At 39.4% G+C, this 20,399-nt stretch overlaps 2 protein-coding genes across 2 annotated transcripts; one reads left to right on the forward strand and one right to left on the reverse strand.

Annotated features, from left to right (window-relative positions):
• Positions 1 to 3,232: 3,232 nt before the first annotated feature.
• On the forward strand, positions 3,233 to 6,458 carry LOC143886848 (DNAJ heat shock N-terminal domain-containing protein). Its single transcript, XM_077391002.1, has 4 exons — positions 3,233 to 3,621; positions 4,816 to 5,072; positions 5,223 to 5,400; positions 5,629 to 6,458. The coding sequence occupies exons 1-4, from the start codon at positions 3,295 to 3,297 to the stop codon at positions 6,265 to 6,267; spliced, it is 1,401 nt and encodes a 466-aa protein (XP_077247117.1). The 5' UTR covers positions 3,233 to 3,294; the 3' UTR covers positions 6,268 to 6,458.
• A 383-nt stretch (positions 6,459 to 6,841) lies between these two features.
• Positions 6,842 to 20,399, reverse strand: LOC143886847 (dolichyl-diphosphooligosaccharide--protein glycosyltransferase subunit STT3B). Its single transcript, XM_077391001.1, has 6 exons — positions 17,423 to 20,399; positions 14,714 to 15,250; positions 11,780 to 12,234; positions 11,490 to 11,612; positions 10,800 to 10,859; positions 6,842 to 7,363 (listed from the first exon to the last, which is right to left on the reverse strand). Exons 1-6 carry the CDS (start codon positions 18,344 to 18,346, stop codon positions 7,234 to 7,236), a joined length of 2,229 nt encoding a protein of 742 aa, XP_077247116.1. The 5' UTR covers positions 18,347 to 20,399; the 3' UTR covers positions 6,842 to 7,233.

Genomic DNA, 20,399 nt, shown 5'->3' on the forward strand with positions numbered 1-20,399 from the left:
GGAGATGCTTGATGGCAATGGTTTGCAAAGTAAGTTCCTTATTGGAGCACAATTTTGAGTAACAGGAAATGGGGTTGTGAGTGAAAAATGAGAGGATAATTTGGTGAGATCAGAGCTGCAAAGTTTTTGCAGTCAATTTTTTTTCAAGGAAATGAACGTGTATCGAAAAACAGCAGGAGAAAAAGAGGAGAGATTTATATAGGGTGATATCATTACATTATTGAACCTGGATTCAGCCCTTGCCACTTGTAAATATTAAACTAATCACATCTCCTTTCATTAAGGGAAAATACTGAACCAAGGTTTCATTATCCTGTCATATCGAACTGTTACTCTCATTGTTCTTCTTGTCAGCTCTGTTTCCAATATGCCTTTAAGCTTCTTAATTCACTGTGGTTTGGTCAGTAAGTTCAGATGACATTCTGATATTAATGAAGGAACCTAGTGATGATTTCATTATTGAAGCTCTTAGAAAACACGGCGATTTATATGATGAAGGGCCCTATAAACACTTACTCATCATCCAATCCTTGATATTTGATCCAGCATCAGCTCACTTTTTGAGGATTATTACAAGAAGGTGATGGCAGGTATGGCCAATTGGTGGTGCCCATGATCACACGACACTCTTCTCCTAGCAATTCTTCAACAAGTTGTGGCTGGAGTTGTAAGGTCTTATGTGGGCAATCATTGGTCTAACATCAAGTGTCGTTTTGATAAATGAGATTAAGTGTGAAATTACTTGAGTTACCCATTGACCAAAATGATCAGTAAAAGGTATAAGGGTAATCATTGCATCCCATCCTTATGATAGGGACATGGGTGATTAGTGTAGCAAGTAGTTCAACTACATTTGGATAAATAGTTGGTTGAGCTGATTGAGCCAATTAGAGGTATACTGTGGGTGGAACTCTATGAGGTATTTTTCTATGAGGGGGCTGCTCTCTGTTGTCATCTAATTGACCAAAAGGAGATCTTCCACATTAGTAATCAAGCCAACCGGAGAGGCAGTATAAGATTCATCCAAGATCGATCCTTGTCATGGTCGATTGAGATATGTTTCTTAATATTTGGTTTTGTATTCTAGTTTATTTACATGGCTAGATTAATAGATACACAGCGTTCTTTTAATTAAATCTATTGTGTTTGTGATCATGGCATGTTCGGTGGACTTTTCCATTGTGTAAAAAGGAGAAAGTATTATTATAATTCAAAATTATAATATTTACCTAGTTGTTCTTTGTCTTTAAGCTTTTGTGGACTTTTCAAAGCAAACTTGAGTTTCCCTCCTTCACCTTTGTCCTTTGTGGGGACATTTAGTCCTGTATTGGAAAGTGGAGGAAAGGCTCATGGGTTTATATTGGTTTTCACTTCTCTAGGTTTGTAAATGAGAAGAGGAAAAGGGGGGCCTACGCGCATGAGTGGTCGAGTGGACTCGGTAGGCTTTTGGGTATACCAAACATGCACGCCGCCCAGCCTGGCGCGGCCGGCCACGTGTGTGGCTCAAAGCTTTTCCTGTTTACCCATCTTTTATTTTTTCTTTTTGTTATTCTCAGGGAACTTTGAAATTAACGTTCTTGGAAGATAGCTTCGCCGTTCTTGGGAAATAACTTCGCGGGTATTTGGCGAATAACCTCGCCGTTCTCGGTCATATAACTTTGCTGTTCCTGGGAACTTCGAAGTTATTTAGTACGATGTTTTGACGCTTTGGTTTTGTAACGGCCCGTTAAGTACGGTTTTGTCTTTCTTCCTGTTGGGCAATGTTTCCAAAACATGTCCCTTAGTTAAGGTATTAAAGGACGTGACTTTTGGAAGTCTTTTTAAGGCTTCCTTTGGGTTGATAGAAGGACACGACGAACAAAAAGTTTCCTCTATGGTTTTCCTCTTCTTCAACTTACTGGTTCTTTCTGTTTGAAGAGTTTTTTGTTGTTTTTCATCTCTGATCAAGGCTATATAACCGTGTTCGCTAGGCATCTGGGTAGCGTGTGTGCACACCCCCTGGACCGGAGTTGTTATATCCTGGAGACATACAGCATGAAATCTGCACCGCCATTTGTCGTATGTGAGAGTGATACTTGTCTCAAGTACTGCGAATGAAGATTCGTGCCTCAACTTACTGATAAGTTTCTCTAACCATTATTGATTACTGCTTTATTTTTACAGATCATATTTTTTGCTTCATTTTCATATTCAGTTTTGCTATATTACTGCTTTATTTTTACAGATCATATTTTTTGCTTCATTTTCATATTCGGTTTTGCTATATCATCATATTCATCTTGAGAAAGGTATAATCCGAAATCTTCCCAATATCCCTGATTAACATGTTCTAGATATTGTTTGAATACCATGATCCTATGCTTACAAGATCATGCTGTTTTATTAACACTAACCCACAGTTTATATTGTTTTCGTTTCTTTACCTATTCACTCTTTTGAGCCTAGATACTTTAGAAGAGCTATTACGTATATAGGGAGTTGCTAGCGTCCATCGCAGAAGGCATTTAACGGCTGGTCGGTCGCACGTCAGACCAGCCACCTCGTGAATGGAGACAACATTGAGAAATGCCTATCGCAAGCGATGGACCCTAGCAAATCCCACGTATATATTTTTGCCGGTTGTACGTTTTGCTAACTATAACAAATCATTCTCTAATTATTTTAATATTAAATCGCTAGGGGGAAATGATATTTTCACCCCCTTTTGTTTGTCTTTATTTTTAAGTGCGGTCATTTTTAACAAAAGACAAACCATTGGGGGTGTAACTGCTGAAGAAAGGGGTTAAATTAAATATCATTTCCCATTATCAAAACACTTTATAATCTTTATTATTTACAAGATAGAAGACCAATTTGCCCCTCAAGATGAACGACTCTTTACGAATCTTGGTCTAAATATGTGTTGTAGACTTGTAGGAAAAGTCTAAATAAAGGGATTTGCTAGGAACCATGGCAGAAGGCATTTCACAGGCTGGCTGTTGCATGAGAGAGCAGTCACATAGGATCACTTTTCAACAGATTCTGTCTTATTCATGAGGTGGTTTCTCTCTCATGCAACAGCCCTCCCGCGAAAGGCCTTCTGCGATGGTCCCTAGCAAATCCCATAAATAAAACATGTGTCAGAGAATAGACCAATGGCATTTTAGTAAAATATTCAAGATCTTTTCCCATGCAAAGGGAACCCAAAAAATATCTTCTCCCATATATAAAAATCTCCCTCTCCTCTCAACCTTCTTATCTCCTTCCTCTCTTCTTACTTGGCCTCAAAAAAATATCACAACACAAACAAAAAAAATGCCTTCTTTGGGCCTCCCTCTCTACAACCTCTCTCCTTCCACCATCAACAAACCTCCAACTAATCTCAATCTCTACTCTCCAAGAAGAAAATTGCACTATAATTCAGTGAAATGTAGTGCTTCTTCGATCAACGGCTATGATCTCTACGATCTTCTCGGCATCGATAGTTCATCCGATCAATCACAGATAAAGAAGGCGTACCGATCACTACAAAAGCGATGCCACCCCGACATAGCGGGACCCGCAGGCCATGACATGGCGATCATCCTCAACGATGTGTATTCTCTTCTCTCCGATCCGAATTCGCGATCGGCCTATGACAGAGTTAGTGGCAGATTTTTCCCTTCTTTGTTATAGTTCAAAAACTCGAAAACTCAACTCGGCTTAGAAGTGGATTGAGTCGAGTGAGTATTGACTCGAAATTAACTCGGGGTACATTTTCCTATTGATTTATATTGGCTTTTAAACATGTGTTCTTACACTATAGGTCATGGGTTCAAAACTTTTTTTTATATTTTTAAAGGTGTTTTACAAATTTCATACTTGAGTTGTTTGTGAGTCAGCCTCGTTTTCCTACCATGCCGAGTAAACTCGGATGAGTTTTGAGTTGACTTGACGACTCTTAGGTGCTCTTTGTTTAAGATTATTGCAACCGATTGCAAGTCCGAAACCAATTATTGGACTAACATAATTTTGAGTCTAATAATTGGTTTTGGACTCACTATCGGTTGTCCGTTGTCATAATAACGTACAGGGCTTTACTACTGTGATTGTAATACAACGATGCATGCCAACTATGGTATACCTTTGATTGATCTAAACCGTACATTTCATAGGCCTTACTTTGGATCTCCTATGGCCCAAAAATAAGGCCAATCATGTAAATATTATTAGGGAAATGATTTCTGAGCTCCAGTGTTTTGATAAACATGCACTCCACTTATTTGTTGTGTAGTATTTAAAGGGATGTCAGAGGATATTAGGGTTCTCAATCTATTAATCTGTCAGTGCCCGATTCACAATCTACTATCATTCTTGGCCCAGCACATATTAGTCCGCAATACTAATTAGCTTTTATACCGGGCAATCTAAATCATTTGTTGGGCTTCGATGCAGATAAGCCTTCCACAAAAACCATTCATTTGTTGAGCTTTTTCCATAGGATGATCCTAGCCCTCCAATATGCGGACATTTAAAATGGACGGCAAAATATACAAACCTCACAAAATTGGATGGTTCGGATCATCCCATTTTGAAGGAACTCAACTCAACAGAGCATTTGTCCCAAACTAGTTGGGGTCGGCTAAATGATCTATATGATTCATTAATCTCAAATTGTGATGATCCCAATTTTTAGATCAATGGCCCAAATTAAGCTTATCATAGTGATAACCATAAGAAATCCAAGATGGGACCCAACCCATGGTGGCCGAGATCAGTCCGTACCCAATAGAACGTGCGTTGTAGATCATTCCTTATAAATAAATTTTCTTTCTGAACCATAATTCCAAAATGCAGGAACAATTAAAATCAGCAGAATTCCAAGGCTACACAGGAAAACCTCTGTATTCGACATGGTTCGGATCGGAGGGCGAACATCGTGCGGTGTTCGTCGATGAAATCAAATGCATTGGCTGCTTAAAATGTGCATTATTCGCCGAAAATACATTCGCCGTAGAATCAGTTTACGGGCGGGCCCGCGTGATCGCACAGTGGGCGGACCCCGAGCACAAGATCAACGACGCAATTCAGGCGTGCCCTGTCGACTGCATCTCGTATGATTTCTTCCCTTGATCATATATGGTTAATTAATTTTGTATTACTAATGTTAATTCTAGTTCTACTCCTAATGCAACATTCTAAACTATGGACTAAATATCAACTTCTATCAATATCATTTGATGAGAGATTTTTTCTGAACTTAGGATGGTGGAAAGGTCAAAGCTAGGCGCCCTGGAGTTTCTCATGTCCAAGCAGCCACGTGGCAATGTTAGGGTAGGGACGGGTAATACGGTTGGGACACGTGTCTCCAATATATTCGCAGATGCAGACAAGTTAGAGAGCAAATTCTACGAGATGAAGGAGAAGGCCTCTAATTCCAAGGTAAAATAATTAGAAGCCTCTTTCCAAAATTATCCCTAATCTAAAAGCTACGGAGAACGCACAATCAGGACACCCTCTCAGGACGGCCAATGAGAAGAGGCCGTGTGTCCCGAGCTTAATTATATTCCTGCTTTCACCTATTTTTTGACAGAATTGCCCTTTGTATTTATCTACTCTATACATGAATTTACTTCTAACTTACTAAAATACCGTTATGTTGCAATTCAGGAGTCAGATTTTCAAAGAGAAGCTAGAATCGCAGCCATGCAAGCAATCAGATCAATCTCCAACTTGTTCTACTGGAAACCACCAACAACTGCAAACTCCACCTCAGGAACTAGCCTAAATCTGATACACATTGCCAGAAAAACCACACAACCCAACACAGACCGACTCCGAGAAGCCGCGGCCCAACGTCGGGCGAGAGGAAATGCGGGACCAACTAGCCGGAATCCATCGAATTCCGCTTACCACGACACATACTGGACTCCGGCGCTTATTCTCCCCCCTCCGGTGAACCACTCCAAATCCACAACTACGGAGTCTAGGCCGGTTATGCCGAAGGTTACGGAGGAAGCGAGTAATGTAGTTACCTATAAGAGGTGGAGAAATCCGATGGCTTCGAAGATTCCGATTGTGATCGGAGTATTTTCGGCGATTGTAGTAAGAATGGAAGGTGGAGAAAGGATGGGTGATGGTGTGACAGAGCACATTGGTGGTTCAATTGCGTTAGAAATTATCAACAGCTCTTGGTTACAGGTTTTCTTAGCTGGGGTTACATGGTATTTGATTGGAATTGCAATTGTAGGATTGGTAGAAGCTCTTGGGTTTGAGAAATGGGGTGGAAGAAATCAATCTGAGAGGTAATTGCAGTATGTTTAACTAGGTAGGCATGCATGCATGCATATACACCTATGCTGGGTGGATTGGGTTTATAGAAGAACTCGATATTTTACACTAATAAGTAACAAATGTGATGATAAACTCTCTCTGTGATCAGAGGATTAAAATGAATGGAAATGGAAATGATGTGGTTCATTGGTTCAAGATGACATAAACTATGCTAGCTCTTGTTTCATTTGGTGTTTGGTTTGTTTTAAATAATGTTTAGGGCTTAGTGTCAAAGAAGGGAAAAGAAATGATCCGAAATTAGTTTCCGCCCTTCAAGTTGAGGAATAGCTGATTCACAAATCATGGTAGCCCTTATCCCACTCAAGTGGTGAAATGCTGGTTTGATTAGAAAACCCTGCCAGCTATGCTGCAGGTCACCTCAACGGTGGTAGATCACCATTTCAACGGTCCTGATCATATCAAACATGACTCATGCAGGCTAGTTCAACTGTAAACTGCAAGTCATTATAGCTTCTTAGGAGCGAGTTAATAACATCAGTGAGTCACGAGTCATGAATTATTTTATATACAAAAGGATCGGACACACATATTTATATTGATGGAAACTTGAGTAGACTCTTATAATTATAGTGAAGAATGCAAAATTCATATATTAAAAAGCATTGGAAAATTACTTCCATTCACGAGTCGACTCGGCTGAGTTTTGAGTCCGCCTCAACGAGTCGTTCCTTGCATTCTGAGATCTCACTACTGAGTTGCAAGCTATCCTGCGGTCTTCATGTTTCAAAGCACTACTGAAAATACAAGGAAAGATGACTTTCTAAATGAAAACAGAGCCCACTGACAAAATGATAAACTGAGTCTCTGCATTGGTTCCATTTAAACACTAACATAAGTTATTTCAAAATTAGAGCTCTCAAAATTCGAACAAACTGTTTCCTTCCTGTTCCGACACATTGGAGAGAAGGAGGGCGAGATTTCTCACCACCTATTTTTGGGAGGCTTCACTTTGTAGATCCGAACTATCCAGTTCGATGTTGTGAATGCCTCTTCCAAGTATTCAAGCTTCACGTTCTTATTCCCAATTTCGACACCCCTCGCACGATCATAACTGCGAACAATAAAAGCCAAAAACCTCCATCAATAAAATATATCACCTTTCAAAAAAAATAAAATAAAAATAAACAAATAAAAGCCAAAAACTTTATACAGGATTTTAGCACTTGGAGTTGAGACATGGTATCAGCTCAGAACCAAATACGAGGGATCTAGGACGGTTAGAACTTAAAAGTTAAAACTTGTCCCACTTCACACCAACTACACACACACACACCCGAAGGCATTATAATACAAAGATGTGTAAATACAAATAGAAATAAGTACAGGAAGATTGAAAACACCAGAGAAAATGTATTGGTTTTGACCGACATGACCACAGATATAATAGAGAAACAAGTGTCCTCATTTCATACCCCAAAAGTCATACAAGTCCAATACATGCAATAAAATACACATGACATTTGTATCTGTGTATGTGTATGTACATGTATAGGCATCTACATGTGTTATTGTTAGCATGGATACATTAGCGTCAGCATGATGGATATATTAATTAATTTATGCATGATGGAAAACAAGCAAATATAATATAAATGTATGCATGCATCTGTAGTTTTTTTTTTTTTTGAAACTCTCAACTCAACTCAACTAAAGCCTTTGTCCCAAATTAGTTGGGGTCGGCTACTGAATCCTTTAGAAAATTTTCATGAAGATATTTTTTTGTTGAGAAAGTAAAAGAAATTTTATTCATGGATGAAACCAAATTACAGTGGGGAGGGGGAACAGGGCACCCCCCTCATGCAAATATAGCTATCACCCTTGAACTAAATGACTGGACCTTCAGGATAAGATCCTTTTACCTTAATAATTTAAAATCTTAAATGTTGCAAAAATATTTCATAACATCTCTAATTGCAGTTTCCCACACTTTTTATTTTTTTGAACCTCTTAATTTACTGAATCAAAAGTCTAAAACTGAAAACAATCAAACACTTCACACCATAAGCAGGTCCAGTTGAAAATGTTGGCATCAGATGATTTGATTTTAATCGTCAAATTTCTAGAACTTGACTCAGCCTCCTTAGCTTGCAAGAACCCATAACTGTATGGAGAATTTATTGACTTTCATTTTAATAGGTACACTAGATTTTTTTTCTGAAAATTGACAAATTTCACTATATTTGAAACACAATCGGGACCAGTGGTCCCAGCCTGCTAGTACAAATATTAGTAGGATGCCGGACATATCCAGTGTTTCTCAAAAGATAGAAAGCATCCTTCCAAATGAAAGAATAGTGCTATCCTTGCGTACTGAAGTACGCTCATTACAAATATGACAGTATTTCAAATTCCTCCCGTTCTACTCCCGTTTTGGCCAGAGTATCAGCCATCTCATTTGCCGATCGCCTTCGATATTCAAGCCTCGGATTAAGTACTCGCATGAGATCCAATATTTCTACTACAATATCCTCCAGTCTCCAAGGACCCTTTGATGATTCCGACGCCCAAGCCACGACATTTGATGAGTCACCTTCCACTATAAGACGATGTTGGTCATGTTCTGATGCCCAACGGAGGTCAAAGAGTAATGCTTTAACCTCAGCCTCGTTAGAGTCACATATTCCACAAGGTCCCGAGTATGACATAACAACAGATCCAGAAGAGTTCCTAATGACTCCTCCAACTCCTGCTCTTCCTGGGTTACCGTTAGAGCTGCCAATTAAGTTCAATTTCAATCACCCCATTGGCGGGCGTGACCATTTTGGTTTAGGCTTGGAGCGAATAGTTCTATCCCATATTATTGACCACCAATTCCTTATGAGGTCATCCATACCATAAGGAGTTTGTTTCTTTGCCCTAGTCCAGGAAAGCATTTCAATTTTGGTATCCGAGGCCATGCGAGCCACAATTCTACTTTTTTCCTGGAAGATGCGTCTATTGTGTTCTTTCCAGACATTCCATACGATAGCATATGGAACTGTAGCCCAGAGATATCTACCCATTTCTCCAAAAGGTCCTGCACGCCATCCAGAGAGAAGGGAACTGATAGACTGAGGGCACACCCAGGAGATCCCAAAACCTCCGATTGCTTTTGTCCATATGTGATAAGCAAAAGGGCAGTGCAGCATTAGATGATCCAGGGTTTCTTCATTTTGATGACAAAGGACACACATACTTGCCATATTGAAGTGTCTTTTCTTTAGGCGATCACATGTATTGATCCTCCTGTGTATCAGTGTCCGTCCAAAGGCTACTACCCTTGGTGGAGCCAATGATTTCCAAATGCGCCTCATCGGGGAAACGTGACCTTCATTTAACAAAGTAAAGAAAGACTTGGCGGAGAATTCCCCAGTAGAAGACGGGATCCAAACTTTTTCGTCGTCCTTATATTGCGAGCAATATGCTGGTTCGACGGAAAGAAGTAATCTTTGGAACTCTTGAATTTCATCATCCTCGAGGTCTCGACGCAAGCGAATATCTCAGAATCCTCTTCCCCCCTGGCCCTCTCTCACCAAGTAATTAGCAACAGTTGCTTCAGGGTTCGAACAATTCTAAAGAGCCACGGAAATTCCAGGCAAAGTTTAGATTCACTGCACCAGAGATCCAGCCAGAATCTTACCTTGATACCCTTTCCTACTTTGTAACGGATTGAGCGAGCAAACTCTTCTTTAGCAGAGCAAATGGATTTCCAGGCGCCTGAGCCCTTTCCTCCCGTGGGTTTTTTGAAGCTCCAGTCCCCCCATTTGGAACCATAGTTTAGCCCTGTTACCCAATGCCATAAGGCGGATTTCTTCTTACCATATCTCCACAGCCACTTGCCAAGCAAGGATTTGTTCAGCAGTCGAATCCTACCAATGCCCAGACCCCCGTTCGCCTTTGACTGTGTGACTTTCTCCCAGCTAATTAGGTGCCTTACTTTCTTCAATGTCCCATAAGAAATTTTTTTGCAATCTCTCAATTCTCGAGGCCACCTTAACTGGGATCTCTTATACAAGGACATGAAATATACAGGTAAGTTAGAGAGAGCGGCTTTGATGAGTGTGATCCTCCCCTCGAGAGAGGTATACTTTTGGGGATACTGTGCATCAGACTAATCGGGCGGAAGTCTCTTATCCAAATAACACCTTCCTTTTTTGGGATTAATGCGAAGAAGGTCGCTTTCGCTGCTTCACTAATGATTCCTCTCTGGGCGAATTCTTCAAAGAAAGCCATAATGTCCTTTTTCAAGATCCTCCAAAAAGACTGGAAGAAAGCCATAGGATAACCATCCGGACCTGGGACTTTGTCCCCAGCCATGAAGAAAGCCATAGGCACACTGGATTTCAACCCGTGATTTCATTACTTGCAACATGCAGCAGAACATGCAGCAGTAAGGGCCCTTCTGATTGAGCAACATGCTATATTGATGGAAATTGAATCTTCTTCAACTAGAGATTTTAAATTTGGGAATAGGAAAATAATAAGGGCAGCCAAGAGCAACAACTTACCCAGGAGGTTTACCGTACTCTGTTGTAAGCTCTCCAAACCGGTAGTAGGATAACTTGTACCTGTCCATCATCCATACAAAATTCATCAAAAAACAGGAGATATGTTCTGAGTTGTATAAGACACTGAACTGAGGAACGAGAAATTTATTTGAGACGACAAGTTAGCACTTGAACCAAGAAATATGTTAGCATGGGAGACTACCTATGATAAGTTTACAACATATGTATGTAACAGAAATAGCAAATGACAATAATGCTTGCCAAAAGGACCAAATCTGAAGAGGAATACCAAAAAATGTCTACAGAATCTTTGTCAACAATAAGAACCTATCCCATTCTAATATTGTTTTAATGATAAACTTTTTAAAAGGAAACCAAAGAGCAACTACAAAACGAAGGCCAAAAGAAAGGAGACAAGGAATGTTCTAATAATCTCATTGAAACAACAGTAAACCACAGAATCTTCTTCCTATAATGAATAAGTACGTCTTTATTTTTCAGTAGCTAGAACAGTACTCTGGATCATGAAATGAAAATACACAATTCTTTATCCAGAGATCCAGAAAAAAACAAGAAGAGAAAGTTAATTCTATACAGATTTTGAATCACTAATTTTCTGACACTCTTAATGAACAGTAGCATTTTTGGTCAGTCTCTTAAAAATCAAATGGGCCAGTCCCAGACACTTACATGAGACAGTTCAGCATTTTTGGTGCTGCCCCTTTGTCAACACGATACTCTCCATTCACAAGATAATCAGGTTCCTTAATGACTGGAAAAACTCCTCCTCCAATACGAACCATCCACAAAAATCTAGCATAACAGATAAAAAACCAAGGATCATCAGCAAAACAGATTATACGAATTCATAGTAAAACCTTAAAAACTACTTAATTTGGAAAGGCGGATGGCCAAACTAAACAATACCCCACAGACAAACATAAGAAGCAGAAGGAAAATATGGTTACATAAATGCTTACTTGTTAATATCATCCGATGAATAACCGGTCACACCACCAAATACAACAAGCACGTAATCTACATCCAGAGATTGCATTATCTCATATGCCTCATCTTCATATGATGACATAGCACGGCCAACAGTAGCAATGTGTGTATTGTTCCAAGTGTTATTATCAACAATTACGGTTCTGTTCCCCATGGCTGTGATTTGGTAACCATAATCCCACCAAGACATCACCTTAGCATCTGGAGGAGTATTTTGACGGAGCCAAAAATAGGCCTCTCGGTAGTCATCAAAGATGATTCTGCCACCATAGGCACTCCTTGCGGCCAAGACGATCGAGGGAGATGAATATGCCTCCGATGTGACCCAGGTGCAGTGTGTGGCATATCTACTGAGCAAATAAAAAGCGCCTACAAGTAAGGCAATAGCACCATTTCTTTGGAAAGGTAGAGATTGGTCAATGGAAGCCTGCCATAATTCATAACAAGAAAACGGCATGTGTCATGCACGGTCATTATTCATTTGAAAAAATATATGCATTTATGACTGCTTTTTGATCAAGTAAAAAAGGAAACTGGAGCTTAAAAAATGTATGGGGTATTTAATAGATATAAAGAAATTTACATCTATAAGGTATTTAATAGCTATGGAGAAATTTAAATGTACAAAATATTTAATAGTGGAACACCTAGAGAAGAGAAGTTTAGAAGGAAGTCTTCCTGGAGGAAGCTCCTCTCATTGAATCTCTCAGAGGAGAACAATTTTGAAGATCTATATCCTTCTTCCTGGACGAAAAGTCCATTCTTCTACAGGAAAAGAGTCCCTACATGTGAAGAATGCAAAAGTGAAAGAATGAAATTAGTCCAAAAACATTTTTCTTCCCTTTCTTCTCCTTTCACTTCTTCTCTTTAGACCTAGCCTGTTCTCCAAAAGATTTGATCCCTCTTTCTTTGTCTTGGGGGTGGTTAGAACTTAGGAACAACCACCACCTCCTTCACTATTGGATCCATATTCCTCCATTTTCTCCTCCATAGGAAGTTATATAACTTCTCTTATTTTTTTAATAATCATGACTCATTTCTTTCCCACGCAGAAGTTTCTTAAAATTTTTTTTTTAAATTTTTCTTTAAATTTAGGAATCCCCTTCCTTAACTTTAGTCATAGATTTTGCAACCACTTTTTACTTTTTATTAATTCTTTATATTTTTGAATAGAAGCATATTTCATTAAAAAAAGGGTAGACTGAGAAAGTCCACCCTGCGGTCCATAGAGCCCTACAACTATAATTCCTGCCCTATTAAAGTTTTTTCTATTCATCAAAGGTAAAATTCTCTAGAATGTTTCCCTCCTTGCTACCCTAAGGACTTTATGGAAGGAGCGGAATTCTAAAGTTTTTGATGGTGTGGCTAAATCTTCTCATTTTCTATTCATCAAAGTGATTGCTCTAACCATCGCTTGGGTGAACTCCCTCCCCTCTAGATTTGTTTCGGCTTTTGACCTATGGGAAGGTTGAAAGGAGGCCTACTTTAGTTGTGAGAGACGCTCCCTTATTGCTCAGGAGTGCGTGCTCCCATCTCCTGGGCTGCTAAAGTTTAATTTTGAAGGCTCCAGCTTTGGCAACCCCGATCCAGTTGGAATTGGGGGATCCTTAGAGACTCTACTGGAGGAGTTACTTGGGCTTTTTCAGGACCGTTGGGGGTTGTGGATGCTAGCGAGGCGGAGGTTAGGGCCGTTTCTCACGTAATAAAATATTTGGATGTGGATGTTCTGGACAGGTGTTGGTGGAGGAAGACTCTCTCAATGTTATTCGTTGGCTTAGAGGCTCCACCGTCCCCCCTTGGAGATTTGCTCATTTCTTTGATGAAATCCAAGGCAAAGTGGAAGGATCGTCAATCATCTTCAATCACGTTAGAAGATACGCCAATAAGGAGGCAGATAGATTAGCCAGGGATGGAGTCGGGAGACCAGGTCTGGAGATGTTTGATTTCCTCCCTCCTTGAAGTGTATTTTTACTTTGTTTCTTTTCTGATGTTTCTTTTTTCCATTTTCTTCGCATTAAGCTGACTATCTCAGTCTTCCCTTTCTTCTTTAATGAAATCTGCTGCCATTAAAATTTTTTTTTTTTTTTATGGCCCTTCACAAAGGAAGGAGGCACCAAAACCATTTTTTTTTGTTCTTTCAACAAGTCAACATCACCACCTGACCAACAAGCTTTCAATGCTTGGATCCACTTTTCTTGGTATGAGAAGCTAATTTCCTTTGTCATTCATCATGTCTATTTATAACATGCTATGTGGAGGATATTATATTAGTCATTTTTATCTGGTAAGGATATTTGTATTTCACAAACTAACAGATATAATAACACAATACATAAATAGAATAAATCATTTCGTATTTGCAATTATTTCCACAAGGAAAATGATATGGAGACCTAGAGTAGGAACTAAAAGGGGACCTGCAAAAAGAATATGCCATGCGCTAAAGAAAAATTTACATTTAGATGATTTCCCTAAACTTAAGGGATTGCTCACGTCACTAGTGATGTTGTGGCGTGAAACAATTTGTTCGGTCCCCTTTTAGGTCCTACTCTCAGTTTCCTTAGCATTACTCTTTCCACAATCATTTCAATGTGTAAAGAAGGAAGTAACATATTATACATTTTCCCCCGGATTTCCATGGTAATGGACCCTTTCTACAAAGAAGAAAAACACAATGAATGTGTCACTTCAACTTTGAAGAGACGGATTAAGGAACCCATCAAACCAATCAATTTTCATAACAAGTTCTCTCCAAAAAAGGTAAGAACATCGATCTATACTACTCTTCTATGTTTCTTCTTCGACTTAAATTTATATGACATGCATTTTGGAGGTTTCCACAAAGAAAAAGAAACAGAGAAATGGACTTAAATTTAGAATTTGGTAATAAATATGCAAGCCCTCACCTTAGCCGAAGCCTTTAGGCTGGAAGTTCCCTTGCTAGAACCAGTATGTAGACCCTTATTCTTTGTTCGTATCAATGTTGTTAAATTTTTTATAGTAGCCGAAACCGCAATAGCACTGACGAGGCATACCGCAGGTGTAGCGACGAGAATCAACCGAACCATCACACCAGCAAAATACATGCTTGTGAGGGCATACATAACTATGAATATTGTGGCATCTGACAACCGCTTAAAGCAGAAGTACAGTCCTGCAGGGAAAAGAAAAAGAAGGATGTGGAAGTCAAACATGAAAGAAGACCATGCTGTGGGTTGGTGTTCAGAGACGGATGCAATGATGGGGATGTGATCCTTTGCGTAGGTTGGATCAAGTAAGGAGTAAAATCGGCCCGTCCATGGAGAGATGTAACCAGATGCCATGCCAACTCCCAGAGCAAGAGTACCAACACATACTGCACTGGTTACAGTGATTCTCAAGAAGGCCTGAAATAGTTTTGGGTCACTTAGTAGGTGCTTAACCCAATCCAAAAAGTAAAAAACCTGCAAGGAAAAAAGGCCCGTTAGCAATGCAAAGTGGTCTTTTATTCTTATCTGCATGTTGAAGAGGTGATCATAATCTCAAAGGAAAAGAACAAAAAGTATAAAATACACAAAAGGCAATAAAATGGGACTGAACTAGACAGGAAAAAAATTAAGGAAACACTATCACTGTTTAGAACCTAGATCTTGAAGAAGATATTTTAAAACCTAGAGCTCGAAAAAGATATTTTCCTACATCCTTGAGTTGCAAAGAATAAAACCACGTAAATTTTTTATCATGGTTTAGATCATAAGTACATAGTGTGGCGGTATGCATAAGGTACAAAATTACCGCCTGAGATTTCCTCAATTTTTTTACTCATCTAGGACCGTTTTATTTCCTCTTTCAACCCAACAAACTGTTTAGAACCATTTCCAAAACCTACGAACAGTTCAAACATAGAGTCTTGTTTTTTTTTTCTCCTCATTATTAATCCCTATGCAAGCCCTTAGCGATGTTAGGCTCTGTTCAGTTCACGAATTTTGGATGGATTCCAGCTTGATTTTGATTCCAAAATCCTTTAGAAAGTAAATTCCGTTGTTCTGTTACTGCACTTCAACCTCATGAGAAAAGGACGTGGCTTTCCACCCATCCGACGTCGCTATTCTCTTTCTGCCTTTCAATGGCAAAATCGCGCTGATTCCTTCCCCTCGATTCGAGCAAACACGCTAATCGATTAAAAAGAACTGTTCAAGCCAACTTTTTTATACCGTCTTCTTCCTCTTGACAAACCCTATTCTTTGTCTGGTTTTCATCCTCGAGGGTTTCTCCGCGGCAAAAAATATCTCCCGCTCAAGAATTCCTCCTAGCTCTGGTAAATGAAACCAAACCCTCTTGCTACTTTTTCATTTGGGTTTGTGCGTTTTTTTTTTTCATTTGGGTTTTAACATTTGGGCTTTTTTTTATTTTCAATTTTGCCTGATAAATCAAATCCAAACCACAAACCGTTGAGAGTTTCACAGATCCCCATTTTGGGTTTGTGGGTTTTTTGTTTTTTCGTTTGCGATTTTGCCCAGTAAATCAAACCTAAACCCACAAACCGTCGAGAGTTTCACAGTTCCACAACCCATTTGCAATTTTTTTATGTTCATCAGTTCCACAGCCAGATTTCTAGCAACATTCCAGGCAACAGAACACCCAGATTTCCATTTCCAGTAACTTTCCAGCAACTTTCTAGCCAACTTTCCAGGCAACAAAAGATCCAATTACCAGGCTTTCCTTTCTTTTCTTTTCCAATTCCTTTCTATTTGTCTTGTCACTTTCCTTTCCATTCCTTCCCTATCTCATGCCAATTTAGCAACTGAACGGATCCTTATGAAATTTTAGATAGGATCTGGCCTGTTAGATCTGTTCGGGCATTCCTAGATGTTTCCAAGCTTCAAGAGTTGATCTTATTAAGTTCCATCAAGCTAAATTAAACCATATCATAAGCCCCATCAAACTTAACCTAGTTTCTTCCCAAATCCATTGCCTACGACCAATTTTCCCATAGGTTCAGATCCTACAATTTTCTGTTAATACCCTCCTATAGAGATCATCCGACATCAGTTTGATATAAGAGCGAGGTTCAAAGGTCGTTACGAGGCACATTAAGTGTTTTAGAGGGCTTACTTTATTTTTGTAAGGATTTATAGGTTATATTGAGATTTTTTAATTTTAACGCGTTTGGGATGAGTTAGTAGTTTGTTTTAGTTAGGGTTTGTTATTCACGTGTCACTAGTCACCCACATGCAAGCATTTTGTTATTAGTTTTATTTTTTTATGTGAGAAGCTTCTAGAGTTAGGGTTTAATAGGTAAATGTTATTTTTATCCAGGCATTAATGCTTCCTAAAATTTACAAAAACCACCACTTCCCCTTTCCAAATTCAGTTAATAACTTAATACAACTAAAGTCTGGCAGCATAAATCAGTAGAAATATCATTCCCTGAAACTGAACATGAACATGAGAAGTTCTGGCAATGGCAGCATTCAACAATAGCTGTGCACATTAAAGCTCATGTTCATCAAATTCAGAAAGCAATCACTTGAATGGGAACTTGCTAAACAACAAACTCCTAAAGATGTCATTGAAGAGATCCATAATGAAAAGAAGGGTATCTTTCAAAACAAAAATAATGAAAAGAAGGATACCTGCATTAAAAAGAACACGCCCATCGCAGCCATGTGCTCCCCCGATTGCACGTGCTGAAACCCAACAAACCGAATTTGCATGGCAAGCAACATTCCCAAAATATACATGCAATTATATGCAACATACAGTCTCATCGAATACCTCCCCGTAATCAGAAGCACCAACACATAAAGTGGGATCAAATTAATGATAAAAACATACCCTCCCCACGCCGAGACCATATAAAAGTACCCAAATGCCGATGCTACAGCCCAAGCCAAAGACCCAGTATTCACTGCCTTAACAAACAGATAAAAAGTCAACAACAAGGCGAAAATGGCTACACCCTCATTGTCATAAGAACCCGCAACTGATCTCGAAATATAACCCGGGCAAATGGCAATTAAAACTGCGGCGACTAGTCCAGCGCCCGTATCCCATATCTCCTTCCCAAAGAAATAAGCTACCAAAGTAGTGTTAGATGCGAAAAAGGGCGCAGTTAGAACGCAAACCTCACGAATGTGAACTGCGAAACGAAGAAATCTCAATCCCCAATAGATAAATGCGGCTGTGACCATGAGACCGGGGTAGAGGGTCCCGCCTATAATTCGACCTAATGGGTACCAACTCTCTGAATCAAACCAGTTCCAAAACTCATAAAATCCCTTCTCTGTTAGAAAAACCGTGGTTCGATAATTGAAGTACGGATCGAATTCATGGATCATGCTCTCATAGCGAAGAACACTGAATAATCTAACGATGAATGCCAATACGTAGACGAGACATAGGATGCTGACTCGGATCAAGAGTTCTTGCTGTTTGGTTTTGAGTTTCAGTGATTTTAGGGAGAATTCAAAGAAATAGGGTTTGAGACTGAGATTTGACGATGGTGTTGGATTCGGTACGGATTTCACACTGTTTTGAGGTTCGGATTTTCCGCCCATGGTGGAGTTTCAGAACTTTGAAAACCCTAGATTCGTTAGGAATCGATTAAAGTTGCAGGAATTTCATGATTCTTTGATAAAGATGGTAAAAAGAGGGATTTAAAGCTTTAGAAACCCTAAATTCTGGAATAGTGATCGAATGTGCAGTAGAATCTATGAATTTGGAATCGGAGAAAAGGGTTTATTGAGGATGAAATTGATGAAGTTGTAGAAGAAGAACGGAGATAGTACCTGGGAATGATCTGTGATGAGGGAATCCTCAATCATAAAGAAACCCTATTGCAAGGGTTTTAGTAGAGACGCATGATCTGAGAAGAGCAAATTGGATCTTGAAAAATGCTCTTCTATATCAGTGTTATTTACTTTGAAAGCCAAAACCAGTTTAGGACCGTCCGATTAGATCTAAGGAAAAATAATAGTGGAAAAAATTATGGATATTTTCCATGGATATAATATTCCACCAGGAAATTTGCAGAAAATTTTCGATTTGTACAAAATTTCCATGAGAAATGAGTAGAGCAAACACAGTGAAAAACTTATTTCCCATGAAAAAAGATTTCCCTACATCCAAACAGCCCCTATAAACTCGGATTTATTATGGGTAGGCCTCTGTGCTTCACTTATCTGTACCATGGGGAATGTAAAACTGAAGGGTGCCCTTGCCCCACCCCAGATGACGGGGTGACTAAGTTAAACACTGACACCTTACTAGAAGGCGATGGTGAACAAGAACAGAACTTTGTATTTGGTAACTCTCTAGTAGTCATGTTTAACCTTGAATGTAATTGATAGATTCTACAGCAATTCCCCTGCTTGGAAAGTAATAACGAAAATGCATATATTGAGCTCGTAATGGTACCTAACAATTCAAAAGTGTCTCCACGGCTGAAGAATGAGTGTGTTCTTGGGCCATCTAGGGGCCTCTTGTGTTATTGAAATAGTAGAAGAGTTGCCCCCTTTTTTTTCCTGATAGGTAAGCTGGGGTTTGGCGGAGACCCCTATCAGTTTATTAGATTGTCCTGCCAGTTTATTAGAATGTGAAAAGTATTACAATTAGCACATAAAACTCAAGCCCTGTATCACTTTAATAGGGATACAAACCGGAGAAACAAAGACAAGACCAATCCTTGGAAGCAGTATTTAAGGAAAAGTGAAATCACAGAGTATCTCAAGAACCACTAAAAATCACAGGCAACCATCATCCTCTAACTTAACTTCCTAGCTGTCTAGCTCTTCCGCACATTTTAGTGACTACTCACCTCCTGCTCCTGCTCCTGCCCCTGCCACGTATCTATTATTTTCGTGGGGTTGGTGAGTTTTCTTTTACTTTTCGCAAGCCATTCCTTGAGATTGAGGTTTATGGATTCTGGTTTCTTTAACTTTCCCTGTTTTCTCTGTTTCAGTGCTATATACTGTTCTACCTCTGCTGTATGTTACCAACTCTTCTACTTTCAGTGTCATTCACCTTGCAGATTAATGGATGCGAACAAGCCACCCTCACCAAACATTTTATCAATCCAGGAACTCAACAAGCTTCTAGAGGACGATGGAGAGAAGAACCAAAAAACCCAACCTCAGAAGCCTCCCATCGTTCAGAACCAGAAAACCCCCAAATCGAAATCCCAGAGTAACAAAAAGGAAAACAACCAGAATAGAGACAACCTGGAAATCCATATCCCTAAAAGTACCCAGCTTGGGAAAAATTTGAATCCCATTTCTGAGTGAGAAACCAACCACGACCCAGACCCCCACAATCCTCATCCAAGAATCACTTCCAAAACTACAAGACCTCATCATATGGAAACTCATAGAGCTATCTGTTTGGAAATAAAGAAGTTCATTCAACTTCCAAAATGGAATTCGTTAATTCAGAGGAACCAAAGAGTGGTCAAGGGCTTGATTTTGAAGATCAGGGACTGGAAGAAAATGATCGGAAATGGAAGAACTCACTGGTGGGGTGTTTCCTTAGAAAACGACCATACTTCATGGCCTTAAAAGAGAACAGCTGAAGAGAACCTGGAAAGCATAGGGAGATTTCCAAATGTATATCCCC

Source organism: Tasmannia lanceolata, unplaced genomic scaffold (assembly GCF_043159265.1).
Source record: "Tasmannia lanceolata isolate RefF3 unplaced genomic scaffold, GAP_Taslan_0.1 ptg000011l, whole genome shotgun sequence".
NCBI classification, from domain to species: Eukaryota; Viridiplantae; Streptophyta; class Magnoliopsida; order Canellales; family Winteraceae; genus Tasmannia; species Tasmannia lanceolata.